This window comes from Xenopus laevis, chromosome 1S (assembly GCF_017654675.1).
Source record: "Xenopus laevis strain J_2021 chromosome 1S, Xenopus_laevis_v10.1, whole genome shotgun sequence".
Lineage (NCBI taxonomy): Eukaryota > Metazoa > Chordata > Amphibia > Anura > Pipidae > Xenopus > Xenopus laevis.
The window spans coordinates 192,715,936-192,734,412 of NC_054372.1; the positions used below are offsets into that span (position 1 = coordinate 192,715,936).

The 18,477-nt window shown below is 42.3% G+C and overlaps 1 protein-coding gene across 5 annotated transcripts; it reads left to right on the forward strand.

Moving 5' to 3' along the window:
- The first annotated feature begins 3,129 nt into the window (after positions 1-3,129).
- Positions 3,130-17,499, forward strand: baat.S (bile acid-CoA:amino acid N-acyltransferase S homeolog). Of its 5 annotated transcripts, none has more exons than XM_041580630.1 (4): positions 3,130-3,203; positions 13,108-13,572; positions 14,668-14,870; positions 16,252-17,499. In XM_041580630.1, the coding sequence occupies exons 2-4, from the start codon at positions 13,110-13,112 to the stop codon at positions 16,846-16,848; spliced, it is 1,263 nt and encodes a 420-aa protein (XP_041436564.1). In that variant the 5' UTR covers positions 3,130-3,203; positions 13,108-13,109; the 3' UTR covers positions 16,849-17,499. The 5 variants fall into 5 exon arrangements, with proteins under 5 accessions (XP_041436564.1, XP_041436563.1, XP_041436565.1 ...); XM_041580629.1 differs by having other exon boundaries at positions 3,146-3,203; positions 13,079-13,572; XM_041580631.1 differs by lacking the exon at positions 3,130-3,203 and adding an exon at positions 5,613-6,250 and having other exon boundaries at positions 13,079-13,572.
- The last annotated feature ends 978 nt before the right edge of the window (positions 17,500-18,477 follow it).

Sequence of the window (18,477 nt, forward strand, 5' to 3'; positions counted from 1 at the left end):
CGTTTTCTGGCGCATGCGCAGTAGGAACAGGTACCGGTACGGCTCTACTGCGCATGCGCCGAATGTCACGAAGTGAAATCGGAAAACTTCGTGACATTCGGCGCATGCGCAGTAGAGCTGTACCGGTACCTGTTCCTACTGCGCATGCGCCAGAAAACGCCGATCAGAGCAGGAAGAAGACGCGCGTGGGAGAAGATGGCGACTGCGTACTCCGTGGACAGGACCTGCGCAGAGGGGTGAGTAAAAAGTTAGGGGCATTTGCCCAGGGGGACAGGTAGGCCAGGGGGGAGGAGGGAGGGGGGGCAGCACAGGGGAGGGGGGGAGGGGTTTAGCGCCCTGGGGGTTTCCTTCTCCTTTAATTTAACCAGTAACCTTCTGTGTGACACTGTATCAAATGCTTTAGCAAAGTCCAAGTAGATCACATCCACTGCCATCTCACAGTGGATGTTCCTGGTCACCTCCTCATAGATTTGTCTGCTTTTACCAGTGATCTGGGAGCATGCGGCTCTTTGAAGTGGTTCCAGAGTGCGCTGCTGAATTTGCTGATGTACCTCCTCATAAAAGGCAATTAAATTGGTCTGATATGATCAGGCACATACACAGGATGCTGGCACAAACTTATAGTATAATGACTTGCAATGAAGTCAAAGGAGAAAGTCTGTTTGCACTTGGGGGTGCCAAATGTTAGGCACAGAGAAGCTCCCAGTCACCATCTTCCGGATCTTCATGTAGTCTTCAGGTCTCATTGCTGATTTGGTCATGCACAGTTGAAGCCAATTCCTGACTTGGCACAACTGCACATGCGCCTGCAGGTTTTGTGTCGGTAAAGAAACTATTCCCTGAATTCTCACCCACACAAATGCTACAGCGAGTTCCAAATTATTAATTATTACAAGATCCAAAAGAGAGTCATTCATAGTAGGTCTATGAATGAGCTGGAATAGAAAGTTGCCATTAAGCATATTTACAAACCTTAATATGGATGAGGTTACCTCTTCAGCAGATTTGTGCAGGGTGTTACAAGTTTCAAACAACTAAACACTAAATGTAAAAAGGGTTTTACTGGTAAAATAGCGCAATTGGCAAGAGACAAGGGTGATAAACCGAAGTAAAACCTGGGAAAACATAAGTGCAAAGGGTACACGGAAATACCATACGTGGTCAAAATTCCTCCTCCTATATTAGAAGGCATGTAAGCTTACTATAGTAAATATTGCAATACCTGTTACATCTGATTCCAATATACATGAACCATAAAATCTATGTCTGCTAGTTTGAGACATGATGGGTGTTTGCAGTTGTGAAGCAACACTTGTGTATCTCACTGTTGTTTGACTTCTGTCTGCAGAGTCTTGACCTTTGGTCAGTATGTCATTGTATGATTACCTGAGACCCCTATTATCAGTATTCCCTTCCCCCTATCTGCCTTAGGTATGGCCTTTGTAAGTACCAGGACTAGGGGTCTTGATCTTGATCTTTAATTTATATTAATAGTCCTAAATACTAGCCATTACCCGTCATGGAATAGGGTGTTCTCATTATTCTATTGTCAATATCATTATTTTATTGTCAAATAAGGGTATGTAAAAGCAGGGTTCTACTGTATTTTAAAATAAATATCACTCATGTATAAGGGATAATATACCCCCTACTGTAAATGATAAGGCTATTAGAAGTCACTGAGGGGTTGTTCTGTGACCATATAAAGGCACAAGGCTGCAGGCTGAGTTATACAGGGAACTCTGAGTATCACTCATGTATTATAAGGGATAATGTACCCCCTACTGTAAATGATAAGGATATTAGAAGTCACTGAGGGGTTGTTCTGTGACCATATAAAGGCACAAGGCTGCAGGCTGAGTTATACAGGGAACTCTGAGTATCACTCATGTATTATAAGGGATAATGTACCCCCTACTGTAAATGATAAGGATATTAGAAGTCACTGAGGGGTTGTTCTGTGACCATATAAAGGCACAAGGCTGCAGGCTGAGTTATACAGGGAACTCTGAGTATCACTCATGTATTATAAGGGATAATGTACCCCCTACTGTAAATGATAAGGATATTAGAAGTCACTGAGGGGTTGTTCTGTGACCATATAAAGGCACAAGGCTGCAGGCTGAGTTATACAGGGAACTCTGAGTATCACTCATGTATTATAAGGGATAATGTACCCCCTACTGTAAATGATAAGGCTATTAGAAGTCACTGAGGGGTTGTTCTGTGACCATATAAAGGCACAAGGCTGCAGGCTGAGTTATACAGGGAACTCTGAGTATCACTCATGTATTATAAGGGATAATGTACCCCCTACTGTAAATGATAAGGATATTAGAAGTCACTGAGGGGTTGTTCTGTGACCATATAAAGACACAAGGCTGCAGGCTGAGTTATACAGGGAACTCTGAGTATCACTCATGTATTATAAGGGATAATGTACCCCCTACTGTAAATGATAAGGATATTAGAAGTCACTGAGGGGTTGTTCTGTGACCATATAAAGGCACAAGGCTGCAGGCTGAGTTATACAGGGAACTCTGAGTATCACTCATGTATTATAAGGGATAATGCACCCCCTACTGTAAATGATAAGGATATTAGAAGTCACTGAGGGGTTGTTCTGTGACCATATAAAGGCACAAGGCTGCAGGCTGAGTTATACAGGGAACTCTGAGTATCACTCATGTATTATAAGGGATAATGTACCCCCTACTGTAAATGATAAGGATATTAGAAGTCACGGAGGGGTTCTGTGACCATATAAAGGCACAAGGCTGCAGGCTGAGTTATACAGGGAACTCTGAGTATCACTCATGTATCATAAGGGATAATTTACCCCCTACTGTAAATGATAAGGATATTAGAAGTCACTGAGGGGTTGTTCTGTGACCATATAAAGGCACAAGGCTGCAGGCTGAGTTATACAGGGAACTCTGAGTATCACTCATGTATTATAAGGGATAATAAACCCCCTACTGTAAATGATAAGGATATTAGAAGTCACTGAGGGGTTGTTCTGTGAACAAACTTTTATGTTCTGGCACCAAAGTAATTCCAACATTAATGTATGACAATCATAGTTTATTATTAACCAACAATCCTACAGCACAGTGCCCTTCAATAAGCTGGCATTCTGTTATCATTTAACCACAGAGTTTCTAGATTCGATTATTGAGAGTCACAGCAGAGAGAAATCGCTGGTAAGGTTATGCTAATGAAATCTGATTTTATTCCAGGAGCAGGTGATAATTCGATGTAGCAAAATACTCATTAACCCAGGGGTGAAAAAGAAACGTTGTTTTTTTAAAACAAATATTTGTACAGGTATGGGACCTATTATCCAGAATGCTCAGAACCTGGTGATTTCCAGATAATGTATCTTTTTGTAATTTGGATTTTCATACCTCAAGTCTACTAGAAAATCATATAAACATTAAATAAACCCAACAGGCTGGTTTTGCTTCTAATAAGGATTAATTATATCTCAGTTGGGATCAAGTACAAGTTACTGTTTTATTATTACACAGAAAAAGGAAATCATCTTTTAAATATTGGATTATTTGATTATAATGGAGTCTATGGGACATAGCATTTCAGTAATTAGAAGCTTTCTGGATAACAGGTTTCTGGATAATGGATCCCATACCTGTAATACTACGTTGTACAGCTAATCAAAACAAGGGAATCTTTTATTTCTAGCTTTGTTTTTTAATTTGTTATAAATTAGTAACAGAGCACTGTTTTGCTCTCACACTTACTATCTTCCTGATTGCCCCCTGCAGAGGCCCTCCTGCCACCACTCCAACCACATTAGCGTCTTTTCATAAAGGAACAGTAACAGCAAAAAATAAAAGCGTTTTAAAGGAATAACAGTATAATGTAGTGTTTCCCTGCACTGTCAAAACTGGTTTGTTTGCTTCAGAAACTCTACTATACTTTATATAAACAAGCTGCTGTGTAGCCATGGGGGCAGCCATTCAAGCACAGGATACACAGTAGATAACAGATAAGTACTACTATAGTTTATATAAACAAGCTGCTGTGTAGCCATAGAGGCAGTCATGGCTACACAGGAGCTTGTTTATATAAACTATAGTAGTACTTATCTGTTATCTACTGTGTATCCTGTGCTTGAATGGCTGCCCCATGGCTACACAGCAGCTTGTTTATATAAACTATAGTAGTACTTATCTGTTATCTACTGTGTATCCTGTGCTTGAATGGTTGCCCCCATGACTACACAGCAGCTTGTTTACATAAACTATAGTAGTACTTATCTGCTATCTACTGTGTATCCTGTGCTTGAATGGCTGCCCCCATGGCTACACAGCAGCTTGTTTATATAAACTATAGTAGTACCTATCTGTTATCTACTGTGTATCCTGTGCTTGAATGGCTGCCCCCATGGCTACACAGCAGCTTGTTTATATAAACTATAGTAGTACCTATCTGTTATCTACTGTGTATCCTGTGCTTGAATGGCTGCCCCCATGGCTACACAGCAGCTTGTTTATATAAACTATAGTAGTACTTATCTGTTATCTACTGTGTATCCTGTGCTTGAATAGCTGCCCCCATGGCTACACAGCAGCTTGTTTATATAAACTATAGTAGTACTTATCTGTTATCTACTGTGTATCCTGTGCTTGAATGGCTGCCCCCATGGCTACACAGCAACTTGTTTATATAAACTATAGTAGTACTTACCTGTACTTATCAATGCCGCACTACTTATCTGTAGTGCGGCATTGAAAAGAGAAGTACCCCAAGCCTGTAGTCATGTGGAGGTCAAAAAGTTTAAACCAAGCACAGCCCACCACGTATCACAGATTTATATGGCCGCACCTGACCAGCCCCTTCTCAGATTTTTGGACAGGGAGTAGATGAGCTGGGGGCAAATTTGACCTGTCACCCACCTCTGGGGTCAATTAGTTGGAGCAAATCTGCCTGAGCCAGACGGGCTCTCCTCTTCTTTCCCAAATTCAATGGGGATACTTTTCTTTTCAGTGCCTTTTGGGCAGATGTAAGTGATTAAAAAGTACTTGGGGTTCCTAACAACTGCAGCGACACTTTGTGTAAAAGAAGCATTTTCATATTTACTCAGATGACAATTTTTAAGTACAAATGCCACTGCTGATCTGCAGCCCTGACTAATGGCTTGCATTGTTTATGCAAGGGTTAAATCAGTACTGATCAGGACTAGTTCCTGTAAGGGGGTCTCACGGGCTGCACATCCCCAGTGCAACTGTTCTCTGACTCTGTCTACCATCTCACTTGCTATAAGGAGGGCAGACAAACGGCAGCCAATCTCCTCTCTTCTCCCAGTGCAGTGCCATGACCCCGCCCACCGCTGAGCTCTGCCTGGCCCGTTGTGAAAAGTTAAGAGAAAGCTAGGAGACCGGAGCCGTGCTGGGACACACACACAGCAGTAGCACGAGAGGAGTGGGAGGGGCGGAGCCATAGTAGAGATACGGTGGAGGAGCAGTCCTAGAGACCGCTGTATGAATTGAAGGTAGGGTTGCCACCTGGCCAGTATTTTACCGGCCTAGCCGGTAAAACACCTGCCAAGGCCGGGGCCGGTATTACAAATTTACTGGCAATGTAGCTGCCTGTAAATTTGTAATACCCTTCAAAAAGACCCCTCGGCCTGCCCCCAATCCCCTGTAAACTTAGCTTTTCTGACTTTGTCCCCGTCTCAGTCAAAATCTCAGTGTCGTGGCCACGCCCCTTTTACATCACGGTCCCGCCCCTTTTGACATCACGCCCACCCCTTTTTGTTCCCGCCCCCCACTGACTGGTAAAACAATTAGGAAAAGGTGGCAACCCTAATTGAAGGGAAGATTGTAATTAGGATATCGGAGCGGCCCACTTAAACAAAATATAGAGCGGCCCCTCTGGCATTTGCCCGAAAAGGCAAATTGTCAGTCCAGGCCTGCCCCCAACTGTCCCATTTTTCATGGGACAGTCCCGCTTTTATCTGCCTGTCCCGCTGTCCCGGAATGTAGTCTAATGTCCCGCTACACTGTGGGGATCTTTCGCTCTTCCTGGTGTTTTTTTATCGAAATCTCCCGAGAAGAGACTTTGTCCGTGATGTCACAAGCTCATTGAAATGAATGGAGTAAGGAAGGGCGTAGAGAGCTGAGGAGGGAGGAACCAGGGGGAGTTACAGTGACTACAGCCTTTCAGGATCATGGGTGAGAGCAAAGACACGCGATGCTGCATTCATCTGCCTACATCCTCAGCCAAAGTTAGTGCTTAGATATGCGATCTCCTAAAGAAATGTGACTTGTTAATAAAGCTCTATTATCTCCTCCGCGCTGGCAGCGTATTTCTCTCACCCCTCCTGTCACCTTCCTCAACCTTAAGGACTTAACTTTCCTACTTTAACAATCTTCCCCTCCCTCAGCCTTGAGCCCTCATTTGTCAGCCTTATAATCAGCCAGGCTCCTAGAGAATATGATCCTGAGAATATAACGCTGAGGAATGAGGAGACATGGCTGAGGGAGAAGATAGTTATGAGGGAGGGGGGTTGAGAGCAAACCATTCAAGCAGGAAAGGTTAGACTTGAAGGCAGAGTAAGGTGACAGTCTTCAGCCCTCAGGCTTCCGCCGACTGTCAGTTGAAAAGAGAGATCTGAAGCCTGTGGGCTGAAGCAGTGGCGTAACTACCGGGGGAGCAGGGGGTGCAATTGGGCCAGGGCCCCCCGGCAGTCACTGGATTCGGCTGCAGCCGCACGGACGATGGTGTGGGCGGGGCCCGGCTGCAAGGCCCACACCAGGGCCCGTCCCCACCTAGTTCCGTCACTGGGCTGAAGCCTGAAGGTGGAAGGCTGAGGGCGGAGTTAGCATGGCTGACAGCTGAGAAGGGAGGGTACAGGACGGAGGTGTGAGTGCAGATTTGGATGATGAGTGACGGTAAAAGCACTCGATACGCCATTCAGAAGGCATAGGACATTGCAGGAAGGATGGGTATTTAGCCGCAGGTACACAGAGGCCCACTCAGCCCACACAGGGGCCCAAACAGCATCAAAGTCATAATTTAGACCCAATTAGACCTTCAAGAAGCAAAATGGATTTTTCAACTAGGAACTAGACAACCATTGGGTCTAAATTATGACTTTAATATCTCTTGCTTTATCTAACCTTATTAAAAAAAACCTGTTTGCTTTTGCATATTTGTTTATATTTTCATATTTTCCAATTTGATATTCTTTATTGTTATACAAACATTAAACAAACCCAAGTGCAAGTGTCTGATTTATTACTACAGAGAAAAAGGAAATAATTTTTAAAAATTTGGATAGAATGGAGTCTGTGATTCAGATCTTTCTGGATAATGGGATTTTGAATTATGCATCCCATACCTGTAGTTAATGTTTCCTATGGGCAAGAAATCTCATGAAAATGCTTTCTCCTTGCCAAAACATCATAGCGATGATCCAGCTTAAAGGGATCCTGTCATCGGAAAACATGTTTTTTTCAAAACGCATCAGTTAATAGCGCTACTACAGCAGACTTCTGCACTGAAATCCATTTCTCAAAAGAGCAAACTGATTTTTTTATATTCAATTTTGAAATCTGACATGGGGCTAGACATATTGTCAATTTCCCAGCTGTCCCTGGTCATGTGACTTGTGCCTGCAGTTTAGGAGAGAAATGCTTTCTGGCAGGCTGCTGTTTTTGTAACTGAATGTGTTTCAGTGGGACATGGGATTTTACTATTGAGTGTTGTTCTTAGATCTACCAGGCAGCTGTTATCTTGTGTTAGGGAGCTGTTATCTGGTTACCTTCCCATTGTTCTTTTGTTTGGCTGCTGGGGGGAAAGGGAGGGGGGTGATATCAGTCCAACTTGCAGTACAGCAGTAAAGAGTGATTGAAGTTTATCAGAGCACAAGTCACATGACTTGGGGCAGCTGGGAAATTGACAATATGTCTAGCCCCATGTCAGATTTCAAAATTGAATATAAAAAAATCTGTTTGCTCTTTTGAGAAATGGATTTCAGTGCAGAATTCTGCTGGAGCAGCACTATTAACTGATTCATTTTGAAAACAAATCTTTTTTCCCATGACAGTATCCCTTTAATAAGAGGAAAAGAAGGCAATGTTACTGGGATTCATTTGGATTGCTGCATAGTGTATTTTAGGCAAGTGGAAGCATTTTTGGCAGATTTGTCACCAGTGGCCGGATAGATTTGCCACAGGCAACAAATCTCTGTGTGTTTGGGCTATACTATAATATATAGCAAACCAAAAGTATGACTTATCAGATTGTCTAATTAGAGAACATTCACTCCTAGGGCTCATACACAGGGGGATTATTTTCTGCATTTGATGTGCAGGTTTGAGTGTTTCATCAAGATGCAACATGCTGCATTTTCTTTCCCATACTGACACAGACGCATGTAAGCTCTGAATGCAGGTGAAATGCAACATTCTGTGTTTGGCGCTTACATGGGTCTGTGTCACTACGGGGGCCATGTAAAAGACTTGTGTGTGTTTCTTCCCGTGCTGCACTGGCTGAATGCACTGGAGCGCAGGTTTAATGCGCTTCAGGAAGAGCCATTAGTTGCTTTTAAAAATCCATATAAATGCCCAAAATGCATTTTTGCTGTTGCAAATCGCATAAAATGCCCATAAGTAAGAGCCCTAAGGGAAGTTTTTGGGGAGTGTAAGTTAAATCACCCCAAATATTTCAAATTACCTTGCAGAGATTGTGGTATATGGGCAAATGTAAGCAGCGTCATTTTGATTGTACATCTCAATGATTTCATTATCTAAAGATCATCCAGTTATTCTACTATAACCTGCTATGTATAGCCTGCGGGCAAGGAGAAAAGTGTCTTGTAAGTAAATCAGACTGAAAAACCCCAATAAGCTCATCCACATGTATCTGATCCACTTGTTGGTTTGATTACCCTCTGACAGAATAAAATGTGCACTCATGTACTTCATCTATTACATATAGTGGACTTGTACACCTATAGGCCAAGATTACTGTGTAATGATAGTTACTACACCAACATTCCCATGTTTCCTCTCAATAGTCCCCTGTTCCAGTCTGGTGCATTTGCAGTCGATACATTGCAGGAGCATTATGTACTGTGCATGCAAAAAACATGGTAGATCACATTTGTGTTTTGCATTTGCATCCTTCTCTGCACTACAAATTGCAGCAAATCTCTGCACTCCAAAGCAAAGTGCAAAAATCTGCTTCCCCCAAAGAATACCATACTACCTGCGTTTGCAGTTCAGTGGAGCCCTGTACTTTGTAACATGTTGTTTGTCAAACCCACACACTTTATATGCTGCCAGGCAAGGGCTCTATCTGCCAAGAATGTACTGGGAACATATTGATCAGATTTGCACTTCTCTCTGCATCTGTGGCTTCTGCTGCCTCTGCATAGAGTTACTAGCATGTATGAGTGAGTGGGATTAAATGTATTAGTGGGATTACATGTATGAGTGAGATTATACATATATATGGGTGGGATTATGCATATGAGTGAGTGGAATTACATATATGAGTGAGTGGGAATACATGTATGAGTGAGTGGGAATATGCAAATCAGTGAGTGGAAATATGCAAATGAGTGAATGGGATTATGCAAATGAGTGAGTGGGATTACATATATGAGTGAATGGGAATACAGATGTGAGTGAGTGGGAATACATGTATGAGTGAGTGGGAATACATCTGTGAGTGAGTGGAAATATGCAAATGAGTGAGTGGGAATATGCAAATGAGTGAGTGGGATCATGCATATGAGTGAGTGGGATTACATATATGAGTGAATGGGATTATGCAAATGAGTGAGTGGGATTACATATATGAGTGAATGGGAATACAGATGTGAGTGAGTGGGAATACATGTATGAGTGAGTGGGAATACATCTGTGAGTGAGTGGAAATATGCAAATGAGTGAGTGGGAATATGCAAATGAGTGAGTGGAATTACATATATGAGTGAGTGGGATTAAATATGTGAGTGAGTGGGAATATGCAAATGAGTGAATGGGATCATGCATATGAGTGAGTGGGATTACATGTATGAGTGAGTGGGAATATGCAAATGAGTGAGTGGGATTACATATATGAGTGAGTGGGAATATGTAAATGAGTGAGTGGGAATACATCTGTGAGTGAGTGGGAATATGCAAATGAGTGAGTGGAATTACATATATGAGTGAGTGGGATTAAATATGTGAGTGAGTGGGAATATGCAAATGAGTGAATGGGATCATGCATATGAGTGAGTGGGATTACATGTATGAGTGAGTGGGAATATGTAAATGAGTGAGTGGGAATACATCTGTGAGTGAGTGGGAATATGCAAATGAGTGAGTGGGAATATGCAAATGAGTGAGTGGAATTACATATATGAGTGAGTGGGAATATGCAAATGAGTGAATGGGATCATGCATATGAGTGAGTGGGATTACATATATGAGTGAGTGGGAATATGCATATGAGTGAGTGGGAATACATGTAGGAGTGGGATTATGCATACATGAGTGGGATTACATGTAGGAGTGAGTAGGATTACACATCCTTAATAAAGTTACAAAACAAAACTTCAAAGAAAGGACATCAGGTGTGGCTGGATATACAAATATAAATGATGATGTAGCCGATACAAAATGGCCGCCTGGTTGAAGCAGATCCTGCATTCAGGAAAACACTACAGTGAAGACTAATGGAGGGGATACAGATACTACCTGACCCAATACAGAGACAATGATGCATTTTGTGTGGGGAATATGCGCCCAATTTAATGACATGGTAAAGGTTTATAGGGTTTACTAGTAATGTATATGCTTATTTGTATAGTAAAAATGTGTTAGATTTGGGATATGCTGCGTCCTTTTGAGAACCTCAAGTAATGCACACAAGATATCAGCCAATGTAAGGGAGAAATTAACCAATGGCCTTTGAATTTATGTGACTGCTTACAAGTGCACAAGCAACCAATGAATTACAAGGGGAGGGCAGTATCAATGTCCAATAAGAACCAAGTAAGGGCAAAGCCTGAGAGTGATGATGTAATTATATAGCAAGTGCAGGTTTAAAAAAGACCGATTTTAGTGCGATCTGACAAATCCGTCAAATTATCATGAGGTTCATCAGTCAGAATAACAAGTGGTCAGGTTAGAAATGTTCATCGTTCTCAGGGAAATGTATCCATTGTCCGATTGTTTGCAGGGCCAAGCTGGCAGCTCCCCACTGGCTTCAACTAGACAATATCTCTTCATTTGCATTTCACCAAACATTGTACTTATGATTTGGATACCCCTTACACTAGCTCTCTTTAATTCTTATTCTACCAGTATCCAATACCTGCTTCTTACTATAAAATCTGCTTTAGGTTCCAACATCTTCTCACACAAAGAGAGAGCTATTGAGCAAAAGTTCTCACTATTTTCTGAAAAGAACTCTGACCAAATCCGCACAGACTTTTCACCCCTATTTATCAAAATAATTACACAAATCCGAATCCTATCTTTTTTTTTGGACTTTGAGCTCAAACCTACAATTTATCTGTAAATAACCCGAAGGCTATGATTTTTCAGAAACCCAGCACAACTCAGAAAATCTTCCGGTTATTAATGGGACATCTGCCACTGACTTTTACATGTTTTCGGCAGGTCTGAGTTGGAGTTCTTTTTTCATTGAGCTTTTTGAATTTTATTTTTACCTTTAAATGTCTGACCAGAAGAATTCAGTGCCACTGTGTCACCCTGATATGACTTCTAGAGGTATTATACATGGAATTGCCACTGGCTCCATCCTGCTTTTAGTTCTGGGGTATTATATATGGAATCGCAACTGGGTTCATTCTGCTAAATGCTTATAAATTGCATCAGTGATTGTTTTTTTCTCAGAATGATTATGGAAGAGCTAAAATAGATACTTAGCTATCTATGTATTCAGTGGTTCTCAAGTAGACTTGGTCTAAATTATGCAGGAAGTTTGCTCATAGTCTGTACAGAGGTCCCATAAAACTATGGCAGCATAGGTATTCCCTGTACTAAGCACAATTCAGCAGGAACAGCCCCTAAGTTTGCTCATAGTCTGTACAGAGAGGTCCCATAAAACTATGGCAGCATAGGTATTCCCTGTACGAAGCACAATTCAGCAGGAACAGTCCCTAAGTTTGCTCATAGTCTGTACAGAGAGATCCCATAAAACTATGACAGCATAGGTATTCCCTGTACTAAGCACAATTCAGCAGGAACAGTCCCCTAAGTTTGCTCATAGTCTGTACAGAGAGATCCCATAAAACTATGGCAGCATAGGTATTCCCCTGTACTAAGCACAATTCAGCAGGAACAGCCCCTAAGTTTGCTCATAGTCTGTACAGAGAGATCCCATAAAACTATGGCAGCATAGGTATTCCCCCGTACTAAGCACAATTCAGCAGGAACAGCCCAGATTAGAGGGCCCACGCCAAACTGGTTCCTATTGGGCCCCACAGTTGGTACGACTGGCCCTGAGACAAGCATTATTTTTTTCTTAATGATTTGTGACAGCCCCTACACCTTATGCTTCTCACAGCTGCCCAAATCTCACAGAGCATGTGCAGTTCCACTGACACTCATCTTGGGGACTGGTTTAGTTACCCTTTACCTTGGATACAGACTCCAATCCATGCATTCCATTTTTACAAATTCTTGACTGATTTTGCCTGTTTTCTAAATCCATAAACCTAACATCCTAGTGCATCAAATGACTCTTGTAGTACAGTACTGTATGAACTTTGAACAAGCAGTAGTGCATAGTGTCGTATAACATTTGATGGAACATCTCCAGTGGACAAGAGTTTTGGGACACCGGGAAAAATCCTGGTGAGTCCCGACACTCAAGGACCCACTGGCCCAGGCTGATATTGCCAGTGAGAGGGTTAGGATGTAGCTCAGGTTTTAGCTGCAATAAATGTATGTTGGATTCAAAATTGTTGTATCACTGTAGCCCTCCAAAAGTAGTACAGCTTTTCCTTTTCAGGACAAGGTCTTGACCACTTACTTTTATTTGGCAAGGTTATGTATAATCTCTCATGACTTCTTTGTGTTCTTGGAAGGTCAAAGCCTGACACGTCTTTACCCTCAGACATGGCTGGTCTCTCAGCTACACCTGGGGTCTCCTTAGCAGATGAACCAGTGAAGATACGTGCATGGGGCCTGCCACCTCAGCAGCTCATTACAATAAGAGCCTGGTTAAAGGATGAGAAAGGGGCGATATTTCAGTCAAGAGCTTTCTACATTACTACAATCGAAGGGGAAGTGGATCTAGAGGAGGCATCAGCCACTGGTGGAGATTTTCAAGGTGTTTTACCCATGGGCCTCCTCTGGTCTCTAAAGCCAACTACTCCCTTCCTCAGGCTGATAAAGCGGGATGTAATGGGAAGCCCTTTCCTTATTCACCTTGAGGTCTATCCTTACTTGGTGGTCCTTCCTTCTCCTAAAGATACTCCCTGTGCGGCACAGATCATAGAAAGATGGTATGTAACTCCTGGGGTACAACGGTATAATGTCCGAGAAGGAAGAATCAGAGGAACCCTCTTCTTGCCCCCAGGTGAGTGATGTATTTCATTTATGGCCATATTTTCTGTATTTCTATACATTTTAATATGTTTTTTCTCCAACTCTTTTTTCTCCATTAACGTTTCCATGCCTTTTTTTGTCCCCTGTCTTAACCCAAACCCAAAGAAAACTCACTCCAGAAAGTTTGCTATATTTAGGGGAGTCCCAGAAGACTAAGTAATAGGGTGTCTTGAGTCCCACAGTTCCTCCAGCAAAGAGCAGATTGGTGTGGAAATAGTTTATGTAATCTCTCTGGGGTGTAATACCAGAAGGTTAAGATTTTGTACATATGTTCTTTTTGTGGTACGCAAGAAACCATGTGAGTGGCATTGCCCCATATTTTGGGCCAGTTTTCAGCAGATACTGGTTTCGGGAGAATTTGTTCCCATTTATCCATGTATTTGTCTCTCTGCAATGATGGATCTCGGGGGGCTAGATTGTAGATTTTTGAAACGAGTCCTTTCTGGGGTAGCCCATTGGCTTCCAGAGTCTTGAATGCCGTGGGAAAATTTGTTTTGGCATTAATAACATAAGGTCCCAAAAAGTGGTAGACTTGAAAGTATTCAAACAGTCTGATTTTAACCTGTGGCTGTCTCTCTTGATTTGTTTGCAGTGGTAAGATTGTATAAGTCTATGGTTGGAGTAAATATCGCACCCTGAAGTAATGAAACTTATAGCCCACTTGGCATAGAATAGAGGTTTGGTTCCTGGCTGGAATGTTGGGTTAGCTCAACAATAATTTTTAAACCATTAAGTGGGGTGCAATTAGGCTGTGATCACAAAATTCATACAGACAAAGACAAGATGAAGATAAAACGAAGCAGTAGAATTAATCAGTTAATGAGTGTGGGACTGGCCAGACCAGGGATGACTTTGACGTAGTTGGCCAACTCAAATATATTGCAAAATATGGCCAAACAATCCCTGCTTTGTTTAAAGGGGATGGCATTATTAGAAGCTCAAGGCACAGAAAGTCTCAGTGTCAAATATGTTGATAATGGGTTGAGTGCAGAGGATCTCTTGTATTACTCTAGAACTTTCCATGTTTCCAGCTAAATAATAAACTTTTAAATAACTTTTGTCGTAGGTGAAGGTCCTTTCCCAGGAGTTATTGACATGTTCGGTGGTTTTGGAGGTTTAATGGAGTTTCGAAGCAGCCTCTTGGCCAGTCGTGGTTTTGCCAGCTTGGCCCTGGCTTACTTTGCTTATGATGATTTGCCCAAGCAACTGGATGTGCTGGAGCTGGAATATTTTGAAGAGGCAGCTCAGTTTCTGCTCAGGAACCCAAAAGTTAGTAAAATAAAATGTAAACATCTTAAAGGACAATAAAAGGCAAAAAAATAAAATCCCATTTTTACTTTCTTTAATGAAAAAGAAACCTATCTCCAATATTCTTTAAGTAAAAAATGTGTACCGTTTTTATAAGAAACCTGACTGTATGCAGTGAAATTCTCCCTTCATTTACTGCTGTGGATAGGAATTGTCAGACGGTCCCTAACTGCTGAGCAGGGAAACAATCATACTTATGTACAGCAGGGGGAGCCCCCGCCTTACTTACCAGCCATGCAGAATTCAAGCAGTTTATGACGATCCCTAAGCAGCCCAGACCACTGAGCATGTGCACTTAGTCTTAAGGTGGCCATACACGGATAGATCCGCTCGTTTGGCGATGTCGCCAAACGAGCGGATCTCCCTCCGATATGCCCACCTTGAGGTGGGCAATATCGGGCTGATCCGATCGTGGGCCCTAGGGCCCAACGATCGGATCCTAGCGTTCGCCAAACGGGCGGTCGGATCGCGGGACCGCATCAACGAACAGATGCGGCCGCGATCCGACGGGATTTTTAACCCCATCCGATCGAGATCTGGCCGACTTTCGGCCAGATCTCGATCGGGGAAGCCCGTCGGGGGCCCCCATACACGGGCCAATAAGCTGCCGACACGGTCTGTCGGCAGCTTTTATCGGCCCGTGTATGGCCACCTTTAGTCTTGCAAAGATGTTTAACAAAGTTACAAGATGGTGACCCCCTGTGGCCAACTTTGAAAGCATAAATCATTTGTTTGATTAGGCTTGTGGTGCAGTAAGTTTATGTTTAGTATACAAAATACAGCATTTCTAGCCTTATTCTATTTTAGACTTTCCTTGGCCTTTAAAGTGAAATCGCATAGCAGTTCTGTAAGCTGTTTAGGCAAGGGGAAACATATACCACATTACTGCTAACAACCATATTTTTCCCCAAAGTTCAACATCTTGAGACTGCTATGAGACTCGCCCTCATAGCAGCCCCAAACAGAAGTGGTATAATGCTTTACATGAGTCATTGGCATCAGTGAGAGAGTATTGTGGGTAGAAGCTTCCACACACTCATGCTATGTGGCCTATGTGGCTATGGAGATGCTCCTGGAAGAAAATGGACAATAGTTAAATGGTGGTCATTTTATATTATTGGGCAGCCCATTGCCCCACAAATGAATCCCCTCTTGCCAAAGTACTTTTACCCACCTCTATAATTTTCATTAAATATCTGATCAAGTGAGATCATTCCATTAAAAACACAATTTACTAACACATCCACTAATGGATGGACTTCAAAGTACAGTAGGACGTTAGTGAACCTGAAAGTCATATGCATTAATGACTTTCAATGTAAGTTTTTGTCTTTTATTCCAGGTTATAAACCACGGCGTTGGAGTAATAGGTGTGTCTAAAGGAGCGGAGATCGCTTTGGCATTAGCTTGTCATCTACCGATGGTTAAAGCTACAGTCTGCATCAATGGAACCAACGCTATTTATGGCTTCACTCTGACATACAGAGATCTATGCATGAGGGGCATTCCCTATAATTCCGGTCGGGTGGAGATAACAGATCTTGGCTTACTGTGGTCAAGGCGAGTGATAGAAGAAACAAAAGAGTCTGAACACCAGGACAGCATCTTACCCCTAGAGAAGGCAAGAGGTCCAGTGCTTTTTCTGGTGGGTGAAGAGGATAAGTCCTACAACAGCTTGAAGTTTGCCATGGAAGCGTTAGCCAGGGCAAAAGGACGAGGCAAGAATGATGTGCATCTGTTATCTTTCCCTGGGACTGGGCATCTCATAGAGCCACCAGGGTCTCCTTTATGCCATGTGTCACAACCTGCTCGAGACTCTCTTCCTGTTTGGTGGGGAGGAGAACTTGTGGCTCATTGTACTGCCCAGGAGACCTCTTGGAAGGAGATTCTTAGCTTTCTCTTTGCACATGTAGGAATCTCAAAGCAGAGTAATTTGTAGCAACTGGAAACAATTTAGGTTGTTGGATAGGTTCATGTATTTTCCCACATTGAGGACATGTGTCATCCTAACTTGTCTAGATGATTATGTATTAGTAATTCCTATGAATGCATGTTGTAGATAAAAAAAAGGACAAACATCTGATTATAGCAGTAGTCTATGCCATCAATGGTCTGATGTGGTCCTTGCCCAACTGCATTTTTAAACAAGCTGATCCCTGTGCAATGTCACTTTCCTGCCCACAACATCATCGACACGCCCCCAAGATGTAATTGGCCGTCTGGACCGGAGCTCGCAGCAGGGAAAGGTAGCAACCCTATTTGTAGCCGCATCCCCCTGTTGTAATTGCCATTATGAGGAATCCGGTTGGTAAATGGTACAAGTAGTATGTACTGAATAAGGGGCAGGCACAAGTGTTCTGCGTATGGAGAACTAAGGGCCACTATATTACAGATGTCAGCCCTCAGTGTTTCAGTTCTTTGAAGGGAAAAAATGCCACATGTGCTATGCTAGCTACTAGGGGAAATTCTGAGGAAGGGTACAGTAACTCACAAAATCTCATGTGCTATATATTACTGTTCTTTAAAGGACAAGGAAAGGCAAAAAAATAAAATCCCATTTTTACTTTCTTTAATGAAAAAGAAAACTATCTCCAATATACTTTAATTAAAAAATGTGTACTGTTTTTAGAAAAGAAACCTGACTGTATGCAGTGAAATTCTCCCTTCATTTATTGCTGTGGATAGGAATTGTCAGACGGTCCCTAACTGCCGAGCAGGGAAACAATCATACTTATGAACAGCAGGGGGAGCCCCCGCCTTACTTACCAGCCATGCAAAATTCATGCAGCTTTGTTTATGACGAGCCCTAAGCAGCCCAGACCACACTGAGCATGTGCACAGTCTTGGTCTTGCAAAGATGTTTAACAAAGTTACAAGATGGTGACCCCCTGTGGCCAACTTTGAAAGCATAAATCATTTGTTTGATTAGGCTTGTGGTGCAGTAAGTTTATGTTTATGTTTAGTATACAAAATACAGCATTTCTAACCTTAAACTATTTAAGACTTTCCTTGTCCTTTAAAGGAGAACTCCACCCAAATGCATTTGCAGAATAATATTTCCAAAAATGTTTTCCAATATACATTAATAATAAACCTTAAATTGCTTAATAGGTATTTATAAATGTATTTTATAATCTACCGTAGGGACCCATAGGATTAAGTTCCCCTATGGTCAGCTAAGTGTTGGGCCAAAATTGGATAAGGGAAGGGTGAGTCCTTTGTCCCTAAAGTAGTGTGCCCTGGCAGATTCCTGGTATGGCCAAAAGTTGTCAAATGGTCCCGGCAAGTGTCCCCCTGTGTGAGGACAGGTTGTGCTTGATAACCTGCTACATGGGAGCTACTACCTCTAACCAAAGGAGAGATATAGGGGGCAAGTAGTGTTACCTGGGGTAAAGAGCTTTTGGGACTGTGACTGGGTGTCCATCAGGAGTGGAATGTGGGACTGTGTCCTGGGTAGAGACTGTACCAGGAGTTGTAAGACCACATGGGTACCCCAGGGCAAGGTTAATATTGATTTGTAATTGTATTTTACATTTATTCAATTATATAAATAAATTCAGTTTTCTTT